This window comes from Salvia miltiorrhiza, chromosome 1 (genome assembly GCF_028751815.1).
Source record: "Salvia miltiorrhiza cultivar Shanhuang (shh) chromosome 1, IMPLAD_Smil_shh, whole genome shotgun sequence".
NCBI classification, from domain to species: domain Eukaryota; kingdom Viridiplantae; phylum Streptophyta; class Magnoliopsida; order Lamiales; family Lamiaceae; genus Salvia; species Salvia miltiorrhiza.
In genome coordinates this window covers 37,069,514-37,081,003 of record NC_080387.1, presented here as the reverse complement: position 1 = coordinate 37,081,003, position 11,490 = coordinate 37,069,514, and the positions used below count along the sequence as shown (strand labels likewise).

At 39.9% G+C, this 11,490-nt stretch overlaps 3 protein-coding genes across 3 annotated transcripts; 2 read left to right on the top strand and 1 right to left on the bottom strand.

Moving 5' to 3' along the window:
• The first annotated feature begins 315 nt into the window (after window positions 1-315).
• On the top strand, window positions 316-2,865 carry LOC131007556 (uncharacterized). Its single transcript, XM_057934470.1, has 3 exons — window positions 316-326; window positions 482-2,096; window positions 2,185-2,865. Exons 1-3 carry the CDS (start codon window positions 316-318, stop codon window positions 2,863-2,865), a joined length of 2,307 nt encoding a protein of 768 aa, XP_057790453.1.
• A 2,883-nt stretch (window positions 2,866-5,748) lies between these two features.
• LOC131023419 (uncharacterized) lies at window positions 5,749-6,415 on the top strand. Its single transcript, XM_057952960.1, has 2 exons — window positions 5,749-6,106; window positions 6,195-6,415. Exons 1-2 carry the CDS (start codon window positions 5,816-5,818, stop codon window positions 6,333-6,335), a joined length of 432 nt encoding a protein of 143 aa, XP_057808943.1. The 5' UTR covers window positions 5,749-5,815; the 3' UTR covers window positions 6,336-6,415.
• A 105-nt stretch (window positions 6,416-6,520) lies between these two features.
• LOC131023416 (uncharacterized) lies at window positions 6,521-7,260 on the bottom strand. Its single transcript, XM_057952958.1, has 2 exons — window positions 7,055-7,260; window positions 6,521-6,983 (listed from the first exon to the last, which is right to left on the bottom strand). Exons 1-2 carry the CDS (start codon window positions 7,199-7,201, stop codon window positions 6,690-6,692), a joined length of 441 nt encoding a protein of 146 aa, XP_057808941.1. The 5' UTR covers window positions 7,202-7,260; the 3' UTR covers window positions 6,521-6,689.
• Window positions 7,261-11,490: the final 4,230 nt, after the last annotated feature.

Below are 11,490 nucleotides of genomic sequence, written 5' to 3'. Positions count from 1 at the left end.
ACGACGTCGTTTTGCGAGCAATATTAAAAGACGTCGTTTACATAGTAAATAACCTAAATGACGTCGTTTCAGGCTAGGGTATGAAAATTCTTGGTTTACCTTAAACTTATTACTGTTCCCGCTGTAAATTCCATTTCACCATTGTTGACTTGCACTGTGGAGACGATTTTGACGCGGAGAAGACGACGATAACTTTGACGAAAGGAGACGCTGACGAGAAGTTGTTGTTGCGCTGAGAAGCAAATTTTGACGAGAAGAACCGCGAGTTGAAGGCTCGAAAATCTCGCGTTTGGTATTTCGATTTTGGAGGGAAAAATGGACGACAGGTACGAGCTTCAATCATTTCATTTGTTTCTTCGTTTTCATCGCCTATTGCTTAGTCCATGAGAGCTTCTAGGGTTTAGTTGAGTTTCGAAGTTCCGAAATCTGTAAGTCCATTTCGACCTAAATCCTCTTTTTTTGTGTTTCTTTGGCAATGCAGCGATGAATTTGGGTTGTGTATATATCACGGAGGGAAGTTCGCTACGATAGGAACAAGCAGCAGATTGTATTCTGGTGGTGAATTGACATCTAGATATGGCTTAGATAGAGATAGGTTTGGCTATCTTGATTTGGAGGAGGAAGTACAGAAATTAGGATACGTATCTTGGAAGTGTCTAGCATATAAGGTCCCTAGAACTCTTGTTTATATGGAATTATCTGAGGATAAGCATGTGATGCAAATGTTGAAGCACATCTCCAGGTCTTGCCGATCTATCTCTGTTTATGTAGATGATGGGAAGAGGGAAGTGGTTAAGGCTGTGACTGAAGTGGTTACTAAGACAGTGACAAAGACAATCACTACTACTAAGAGGAGTGTTGGCAAGGGAGGGGGGAAGTCTGAGAAGGTTAAGGAGAAGGTAGATGTGGGAGGGCAGAAAGTAGACAAGGGAAAGGGTAAAGTAGAACAGGGAGGGGAAAAGGGAGAAGTGGGAGATGATGTTGTGTCACAATATTCCCAATTGACAGATGCAGCAGAATGGAGCACTGATGAGGATGATGATGATTATTGCCCAGGGGAGGAAGATGAGGAGTTAGTGGAATCTGAAGACAGTCTAGGAGATATGGAATTAGGTTCTGATGATGATGAATATGAACAAGCTAGGGTGAATCTGAGAGAGGGTTTAGGTGTCTTGGGAGATAATATGTCAGATAATGAATTGTCACTTGAGGCTGAGAACTCAGATAGTTGTGATTCTGATGGGCAATTAGTTAGGAGTAAGCAGCCTAAGGTGGTATATGATCCCAAAATGGATATTGCAGATTTGCAATTGGTACTAGGAATGAGATTTGAGGATGGTTTTCAATGCAAAAAGGCATTAGTTAGTTGGAGCATAGTGAAAGGGCATCCTATCCATTTCAGGAGGGTCAACAAAGAGCAATGCGAGGCCTACTGTGAAGAGCCTTGTATGTGGAGGGTATTTGCAAGCACTGTTCAGAAGGAGAAGAGTCTTGTAGTTAAAGTGCTTGGTGATGATCACACTTGCACATTTGCTGTCGAGAATAGACAAGCAAGCTACAAGTGGATTGGTGAGCAGTACATTGAGGTGTTTAGAGTAAGGCCTCAAATGATGGTGGAGGAGTTCAGAAATGATGTCAAGAGAAGGTTCAATATTGCTATTCCTAATGGCAGATTATATAGGGCTAAGGCTTATGCTCTAGAGACACTGAGAGGATCAGTGACTGGCCACTATGCAAAGCTAAGGAGTTATATATCTGAGCTTATGAGAGTTGACAGAGAAGGGAGATTTGAATTACTGGTAGGTGATGGTACAATATTTAAAGGGTTGTATATAGGTTTTAGTGCTCTGAAAAAGGGATTTGTTGAGGGATGTAGACCCATCATAGGCCTAGATGGTTGTTTCCTGAAGACTCATCTAGGAGGGCAGCTTCTTTGTGCTATTGGAAAGGATGGAAATAACCAGATGTATCCAATTGCTTGGGCGGTTGTTGAAGTGGAAAATGAGGCATGTTGGGCATGGTTTATCTCTATGTTGCTTGAAGAACTTGGTGTTACAGATGGTTCAGGTTACACGTTCATATCGGATCAACAAAAGGTAAATAATTCTACATATACTGAATTTGTTGAATTTACATATACAGATGTTACATTTACTTATACAGATGTTATTGAATTTGTTGTAGGGTTTGACAAATGCTATAAAGGATTTGGCTCCTTTTGCTGAGCATAGGAACTGCGCACGCCATGTTTATATGAATTGGAAAAAGCAGTTCAAAGGAGTAACACTAAAGCACATGTTCTGGGAAGGTGTTAGAAGTTCATACAAGGAGGAGTGGGATGCAGCAATGGACAAGTTGAAGGCAGAGAACATGGTGGCTTATGAGAATTTCATTGAGAGAGACCCATCCAGGTTCTGTAAAGCCTTTATATCTACTGCATGTGTGAGTGATATGGTAGATAATAATGTGTCTGAAACCTTTAATGGCTACATACTAAATGCTAGAGGGAAGCATATAATACATATGTTGGAAGCAGTTAGAAGTGGCCTTAGGGAGAGACAATTTCAGAAGTTAAAACATGTTGAAAGTGTGTCTGATGTGTTAACACCTGCTGTTAGAAAAAAAGTTGAAAAATTGAAGAGTTTGGCTAGGTTCTGTACAGCTCACCCTGGGCTAGGGGGTAAGTTTGAGGTTGAGAACAAGGATGATAGATTCATAGTTTCTTTACCTGAAAGAAACTGCAGCTGTAGAGTTTGGGAGCTCACTGGCATTCCATGTATCCATGCCATTTCTGCTATCCATTTCATGAAGGAAGATCCAGCCAATTATGTCCACAAGTACCTGACTACTTTTTTTTTTTGGTAAGGCAAGAGAAATTGTTTAATAAAATGAGGTACCAGGGGTACCTAAGAGTTCACAACATAAAAAAAAGAGAGGAGAAGAACAGAACAAATACACAGAAAAGTAAGAACACTCGAACTCCAAAAACCTTGAGATAACCGAATCTAGAACTATCCAGACAATGTAGCCGCAGCGAACCAACCTCTGAATCCTGTTGCCGCCGACTTGAGATCGAAAGCCATCCTCCAACTCCACAGTCTAGACTTGATTTCTGCAATCAGTTTATCTTTGTTCCATGGCTCTTGATTGAACTTGCAACCATTTCTTTGCTTCCACATACACCAAATAGTACAACTCCAAACACCAGTCAGGAAGGAAATTTCCTCCTTCCTTCCAAGATTTGTAAAAGCTAAGAAATGACCTTTTGCCGAATGATGATTAACTGCTACTTTTCCAATCCAAACCAAAATCTCGTTCCAAACTTCCACCGCCCGTTGGCACTCGAAGAAAAGGTGTTCAATCGATTCTTGATTCGATTTACACAGGGTACACATCGCCTCTGAATAAGAGATAGGGACATGTCTTCTTTGAAGATTATCACAAGTCGCCATCCTTTGCTTAAGAACTTTCCAAGCTGTTAAAACAGTCTTAAAAGAAGCAGGTGTTTTCCATACCTGATGCCAATCGAAACCATCTGAACTGGGAATAGACGGCCTTGCTGCATTGCTCAAAGATTTGTAAGCCGTTTTAACAGTAAAAGCTCCGGATACGTCCGCCTTCCACTTCCAAGCATCTCTCTTCCCTGAGGTCAAATGAATATTGCAAATCAAAGAATTAAGAGAAGACAAAAGATCAAGTTCTCTCCCCCTAAGTTCCCGATTCCACGATAACCCCCAACTCCACACTCCCTCAAACCAACCTCCCATTTCACTAATAAATCCTTCTTTATTGGAGTTAAGATGAAAAAGTCTAGGGAACATATCCTCCAAGCTCCTCTCCCCAACCCATCGTTGTTTCCAAAATCTAGTCGACTCGCCCTCCCCAACTTGTAAAACCATATTCTCCCTGAACCAGTTCCCTCCCTCCCCCCTACTTAAACTCAAAACCTTTTTCCACCACCCACTTCTTCCGCCTCTTCCTCCCTTGACTCGGAACTCATCCTCCTCCCTCTCTATTTCCCCTTGACTTGCCCTGATTACCCTAACCCACAAATGATCTTTTTCAGTTAGGAAACGCCAAATCCACTTTGACATGAGAGCAATATTAAACCACTCCAAATTTTTTATGCCCAAACCCCCTTCCTTAAGATCTAAACATAACTCCTCCCACTTGATCCAACAGATTTTTCTCTCACCAGAACTCCCACTTCCCCACAAAAACTTACAAAAAAGAGACCGGATTTCAGACAACACACTCTTAGGAAGCTTAGCAAAAGAAAGTTGGTAAATCGGCAAGGAGAAGAGGACCGATCGTAAAAGAGTTAACCTGCCGGCAAACGAGATTTTTTTGTTGGTCCAATTACCGATCTTCTTTTTAATCTTGTCAACCAAATACTCCCAGTTCATCGCTCGGCATAAGCTGATTCCAATTTTGACTCCCAGATATTTCGTTGGAAGCTCCCCCTTTGTGCATTCGAGAATCTCAGCCATCTCCCTGCAATTTTCACCCACATCTCCAATTCCCATTAGGTTGCTTTTATTGAAGTTAACTTTCAATCCCGAGAGGAGCTCAAATAACTTAAGGATGCACTTGAAGGCCCATGCGTTCTCCGTCTTTGCAGAGGAGACAAAAATTGTATCATCCGCATATTGAAGGTGAGATATCTCTAATCTGTCTCTCCCAAATTTGAATGGTTCCAGGGTCCCATTAGAAACTGATTTTTTCACCAAAAGATTCAGTCCCTCAGCTGCTACGAGAAAAAGGAACGGTGAAAGTGGGTCTCCCTGTCTCAACCCTCTTTCCATTTGGAAGTCCCCCGAAGGACTTCCATTTACCAAGACATTAGTTGTCGCTGAACTGAGACATTCGACAATCCAATTCCTCCATCTATTTCCAAAATTCATGACGGCCAACATTCTATCAAGAAAGCTCCAATCGACTGTATCATAGGCCTTTGCAAAATCAACTTTGAACAATAAAGTATCAATCTTTTTCCTTTTAGCCTCTTCCACAATCTCGTTCAGAATAACCACTCCATCAAGAATGTATCTTCCCTCAATAAAAGCACTCTGACTTTCTGAAATAATGAAGTTCATCACTTTTTTCATTCTAGCAGCAAGAGTTTTAGCGATTACCTTGTAAAGACAATTGATTAAAGAAATAGGTCTGAAATCCTTCAGTTCTGAAGCGGCGTCTTTCTTTGGAATGAGAACAATAAACGACGGGTTGCAACCTCTAGCTATCTTTCCATTTGAATGAAACTCTTTGAAAACATTAATGAGATCCTCTTTGATGATCTCCCAACATCTCTTCATGAAATGGAAATTAAAGCCATCCGGACCCGGGCTCTTCCCACTATCACAATTCCAAACTGCTTCTTTGATTTCTTCTTCAGTGAACGGTGCTTCAAGTAAATCTCTGTTTTCATCTGAAATTCTTTTCTGACCAAACACCTCTGGTACTGTTGGTCTCGACCTGTTCCTGTTACTAAACTGCAGTTTGAAATGTTCTCTCACCATTCTTTTCACTTCCGTTGGTTCCTCGATCCAAGCCCCTTCAAAAAACAGCCCCGACATCTCGTTCTTGATTTTTCGTCCCCTGATTGCCCTGTGAAAAACACTGCTGTTGACGTCCCCTTCCTTGATCCATCTAACCCTTGATTTTTGAGCGAGTAGACTGTCACGATTATTAAGCTGTTTACCTGACTACTGAGACCTACTTGAAAGCATATTCATATCCATTGGAGCCAATAAATGGTAAAAGACAATGGCCCAAGGCAGTAGGCTATCCAGTTCAACCTCCACAAGTGAGGGTGATGCCTGGGAGGCCAAAGAAGAAAAGGAGAAGGGATCAGGATGAGAAGGATCCCAAAAATCCTTCTAGACTGACTAGGGCAGGGACTGTTATGACATGCCAAAATTGTTTTCAGTTAGGTCACAATTCCAGAGGGTGCAAGAATGAGACTGTGGAGAAAGAGAAGCCAGAAAAGAGAAAGCCAGGAAGACCAAGGAAACACCCTAGGCCAGATGATGATGTGAACTCAGGTGGAGCAAGTAAGAGTAAGAAGAAGAGTAAGAGTAAGACCCTAGCTATGGAACGAGCACAGGTACAAGCATCATTTTCATATTTTCCAGTCATGCAGAATTTGTTTGATTCAATGTTGATTCTAACTATGTTTCTAATGCTTGTTGTAGGCATCAAAGGGTGTAGGGCACTTTGTGGGAGAGGAGACAGGAAACTCTTACATTTGCTCTGGGAGTATAGTGCATCAAGTACCAAGAGGGGAAGAACTATCATCTCAAGTGCCAACCCAACAATCCCAAACCAAGAACTGACTGTTGAAGCTGTCCTTATTTTGAAGTGGTTTTAAATGTCCAAAGTTAGCTCAGAAACTTGTTTTTGAAGTTCAAACTTATGAGACTCCTATTACTATGTATTTTGTATTTTCTTTTGCTGATGAAAGACAAATTCCATATTATATGAATGGAGCCATATTTTATTTTGAAGATGCCAATGTGTCTAATACAAAATGCCACTGCAGATTTCCATATTTTCATTACCAACAATTCAATGTCCATTGCACTTGAAAATTGGACAATACAATATGTATATGAAAATAGGATACTAAACAACAAGTTGAAGCACTAACATGTTCAATCACTAACCATAGCTTAATCTAGTAATCATTTCTACAAAATGAGTGACATCGAAACTGCATAAACCAACACTCCAAAACAAGCACCATACATGAATTGCTTCATGTTGACGAATAGCTTCTTGTTGTCTTTCTTTTTCTTTTTGAGATGCTTAATCTCAGCCTCCAACTGTCGGATTCTCATCATGTCCGCTTCAAGATACTGTTGTTGTCGGTAGTATTCGCCAATCCAGAAAGTTAGTTTCGATTCACCATCATCTTCTTCTTCTGCCTCTCCTATCGGAGTCTCGGGATCAACCCAATGCCAAAATCGACACTGAGCCTTAATCTGCATAATAGGGTTATACATTGTGAAAATCGACACTTAAACTAAACCCATTAATGAAAATCGACACTTACATCTTTCTTCGGACAACATATGAACCTCCGTCCAGGGTTTTGTTGTGTTTGCGACGTCATAAGCACGACGCGGCTTCCGCAGTAACACTTTGTGGTCGTGTCGAACATGGCCGAACCGCCGGAGGAGGAAGATTTAGCACAAGCCATGGTAATTGTTGTGAGAGGAGAATGATCGAGAGAACCCTAATTCTCACAATTTCATTTGATTTGGAATTCATAAACATAATCTCACGAAATAAGTAGATGATCAAACAACACAAAACGACGTCGTTCGTGTCTTTTAGAACGACGTCGTATAATATCCCGTCCGGCGTGTCCACGTCAACTTTTCGTTCAAGCAAAATATGCCATGTCAGCTTTATAATAAGGCCGGAGCAAAAATTGTGGAAAAATTGAACGCGGGCCTAAATTCAGGGAAATCCAGACAAAATTTAAAGTATATGGAAAATTTGAAAATCGGGCCAAAGTTCGTGTGTTTTAGCGTAATTAACCCTAAAATAAACATATACACCCTATACACACACAAACACACACATAGAGAGCAGCCGCCCCTCTTTCTTCTTCTCCGGCGGGATGCCACCCCCATCGCCGCCGCCGCCTCTCGCCTCTCCGGCCGCCGCCGCCTCTCTCCCTCTCTCTCTCGTTACAGATCTCGTGATCTCTCTCTCCCTCCCTCTCACCATCGCATCCTTGGGCGATTTGGGGGTTCGAAGCTCGCCGCCCAAATGCGTGAGGTCGTGCGCCGATTTGGGGGCTAGGGCTCGCCTGCGCCGATTTGGGTGAGGTCGTCGCATCCTGTGCGCCGATTTGGGGGCTAGGGCTAGGCTCGCCTGCGCCGATTTGGTTTTTGATTTCTGGTTTTTGAGTGGATTTTGAAGGGTTCTAGTTGGCGGCGACGGTGGTGGTGGTTGTTGGCAGATTTGAGGGTGGTCGGTGTCGGAAAAAAAGAAGAGGAGGAAGAAAAAACTGATGGTGGTCGGTGGTGGTGGTGGCGGCGACTTCGCTGGAGGTGGCGGACAGAGGGAGACGAGGGCAGACAGAGGGCGACTTCACTGGAGGTGGCGGACAGAGGAAGAAAAAACGAGGGGGGCAGAGGGAGACGAGGGTGGCGGCGACTTCGCTGGAGGAGGGGGTGGTTGATGCCAGCGACTTCGCCGGAGGAGGGGGTGACTGATGCCGGCGACTTCGCCGGAGGTGGGTGGCAGTGAATGAAGAAGAAAGTGAAAGGAGGAAGAAATTATTTTAATTAACTCAATAATTTTGATGGGTCCCACTCAATTAAAACATAACACTCCATTTTTTAATCTCCGTGCCGAAACAAATGTAGCCAACTTTAGCGGGACGGAGGGAGTAATAGTTTACTTTTGATTTGGGCTAACAAATATTATTTGGGCTTGAGTATATATAATGGGCAATTTTATTCATAGCTCCATTTTTACTCTTTATAGCCTTTAAAAAAAATACAAAAAATAAGGAATATATTATTTTATCCTTAATTTACCATTAAATTCCTAAAAAATCCTTAAACCCCTATAGCCACCATAGTCCCAGAAATACGAACCTCAAATCTGGAAAATAAGAAGAAAAAGAAGTGGAAACTCATCGGAATAAGAAGCGAAATAAGAAGATAATCAAACCGAGGGAAATCTTATTACAGCCATCTTTCATAAAAACATAAGTTTTATAGCCTTAGTTTATAATAGATAAGTTATATAGCCATTTTAAGTTTAAAAGACTATAACACCCTTTGATTTTTTTGTATTCGATGGTGCATACGATGGCACCACCATGTACACCATCGAGTACTCGAAGTATTCGATGATGTACACGGTGGTGCCATCGAGTACTTCGATTACTCGATGGTGTTATAGAAAATTTTCAGTTTTTTCATTACTCGATGGTGTACTCGACGGTATACTCGATGGTGCCATCGAGTACAAAAAAATCAAAGGATTTTATAGTCTTTTAAGTCTAAAATGACTATATAACTTATCTATTATAAATTAGGACTATAAAACTTATGTTTTTATGAAAGATGGCTATATGTGATCATTCCCACTAATCAAACCCCTTGAAATTGTGTTGATATGAATTGATTTCATGATGAATAATTGCAATTGTGAATTAGCATAATTTGTCGAAGTTCATTTCTTCATCCATTAATGGCAGGAAGTCGTGCGACATCTCTCTATCTCTCTGAATTTTAAGAGCATTCAACTTCCCAATGTTCAGTAATCATGTATACCTAGTACAATTTCAATAATATTCGAAGAAAATAAATAAGATTCAGTTTTTATTCGATTGTAAACATTTTATTTATGTGAAAACAATACTCAATAAAATCAGAAGCTCAAATCCAACAATGAACCTTCATCTCTCTTTCTCTGCGCATTTGATGCACAGTGGATTTTATAATGTGTTTTATATTTATCAATTTTTCGAACTTTATGCATCATGGAATTTGGGGCTATGAAATTTGTAAGATGAAGAATTGAAGTTGGGATCTATGAGGGTAAACTAGTATATAAATTATTATTTTTAATATATTTTAGTTAAGGAGCTATAAAGAGTAAAAAGGAGGCTATGAATAAAATCACCAATATATAATAAAGTAAGACTTAATTAGAATAACTTAACTGGAATGAAAGGTTAGAATAAAGTAAAATTTAATTAGTGAGGAAATTAAAATTCCTCACATGAGATATGCATATGTAACAAAAAAAAAGTTGCAAAAGATGGTGACAAATAGTGATTTTTTTTTGTAGTGGTGATTATATTGATAATAATAATAGTATATAAAATTTAGAATTTGCCTCGAGAGATCGAAGAGTAGTTAGAGTTTTCGATTAGCTAATAAACCTGCAGACCCTTCAATAAAAAAATAAGGCAAATGCATGTGGTGGTTATAACTTATACTAACTTATATGTCACCTTCAATTAAATAATTAAATCAATCCAAATCGAAAAGTTTGTTAAGATGCAAATAGCAAATGAATTGATCAAAGGTGACGTAAGCATTATGAGATATATCTATCGTCAGCATCATCTGTTGACCAAGAATATGGTGGTTACATTTTTTCCTCCAAACAAAAATGTGGTGGTTTTACGTCAGCTTTTATTTTATTTGTATCTGTTTTGATAAATTTCAGATTTGAACCGCCACAGTTGACAATTTTAGCAACTTTGGCATTTACATCGAATTTATGAGCGAAAAACTCATCAAATTACTCCCTCCGTCCCATAAATAATGGCCTGTTTTCCTTTTTGGGTTGTCCCACATATAATAGCATGTTTCCTTTTTGGGCTATAATTAACACATAATTAAGACTTTTAATTAAGGCCAACAAAACCCTAATCATTTCCCACCTCCACCAAATCTGCTTCTCTCTCTCTCTCTCTCTCTCTCTCTCTCTCTCACTCTCGTCAAATCTGATTCTCTCTCTACTCCACCTAGAGATGGCAATGGATCCTGGACCCGGTCCAGATCCGCAGATCCATATCCATTTTTTAGGATCTGGACTTTAGGAAAAATGGACCCAATGGATCTGGACCGGATCTGGGTTATTCCTATAATTTCCGAATCTGGATCTGGAGCAAAAAATCTGAGACCCAGATCCGGTCCAGATCCGGTCCATGGATCCATTTATATATAAAAATATATATAATGTTATTTATTTTTATCTAACTCTAATCTAATATCTATGGCTAATCTGTATATCTCTTTTCATAAATAATATAAAATGCAATTAAAGATAATATTTTACTTTTATTTTAATTTAAATTTTAGTTTTCATTATTATTATTATTATTATTATTATTATTATTATTATTATTATTATTATTATTATTATTATTATTATTATTATTTGTATTGATAACATTAATTTTCTTTTTTCTATGTAAAATAGAGGACGCATTGTTCCACTGTTATTTAGTACTTGATTATTATATTCTTATTGTTATTAAACTTCGATAATATTTTTATAGAATATGGTTAATTCATTTATTTTGAATAATTGTTGAAAATCTAGACAATAATTATAATTTTATTTGGGATTAATTTAAGATTTATAAATTTAATTTAGAAGACAAAAAGTATGGATCCGGGTCTGGACCCGAGACCCTGTGGATCTTATGGATCTGGACCTGGATCTCATTTTTTTGGATCCATTGGATCTGGACCGGATCTGGGCCTAAGTCAAAAAATCCGGATCTGGATCTGGACCAAGCAGGATCCGGTCCAGATCCGGCCCATTGCCATCCCTAACTCCACCGTCTCCCACCGCTTCCATCATCTCCCACCGCCTCCACCACCGACCGCCTCCATCGTCTCCCACTGCCTCCACCACCTCTGCGGAAGCAAACAATCCGGCGTCGTTCCCCTTCTCCTTGCTCTCCTCCTCTTCCTCTTCGTCGGCTCCCTTTCCGCGGCCATG

Excerpts from the sequence above, each read along its gene's own strand:
- LOC131007556 (XM_057934470.1), top strand. Across the intron at positions 2,097-2,184 it reads TCATATCGGATCAACAAAAG|GGTTTGACAAATGCTATAAA; the intron begins GTAAATAATTCT and ends AATTTGTTGTAG.
- LOC131023416 (XM_057952958.1), bottom strand. The coding sequence starts at position 7,201 with ATGGCTTGTGCTAAATCTTCCTCCTCCGGCGGTTCGGCCATGTTCGAC. Across the intron at positions 6,984-7,054 it reads TATGTTGTCCGAAGAAAGAT|ATTAAGGCTCAGTGTCGATT; the intron begins GTAAGTGTCGAT and ends CCTATTATGCAG.
- LOC131023419 (XM_057952960.1), top strand. The coding sequence starts at position 5,816 with ATGCCTGGGAGGCCAAAGAAGAAAAGGAGAAGGGATCAGGATGAGAAG. Across the intron at positions 6,107-6,194 it reads TAGCTATGGAACGAGCACAG|GCATCAAAGGGTGTAGGGCA; the intron begins GTACAAGCATCA and ends TGCTTGTTGTAG.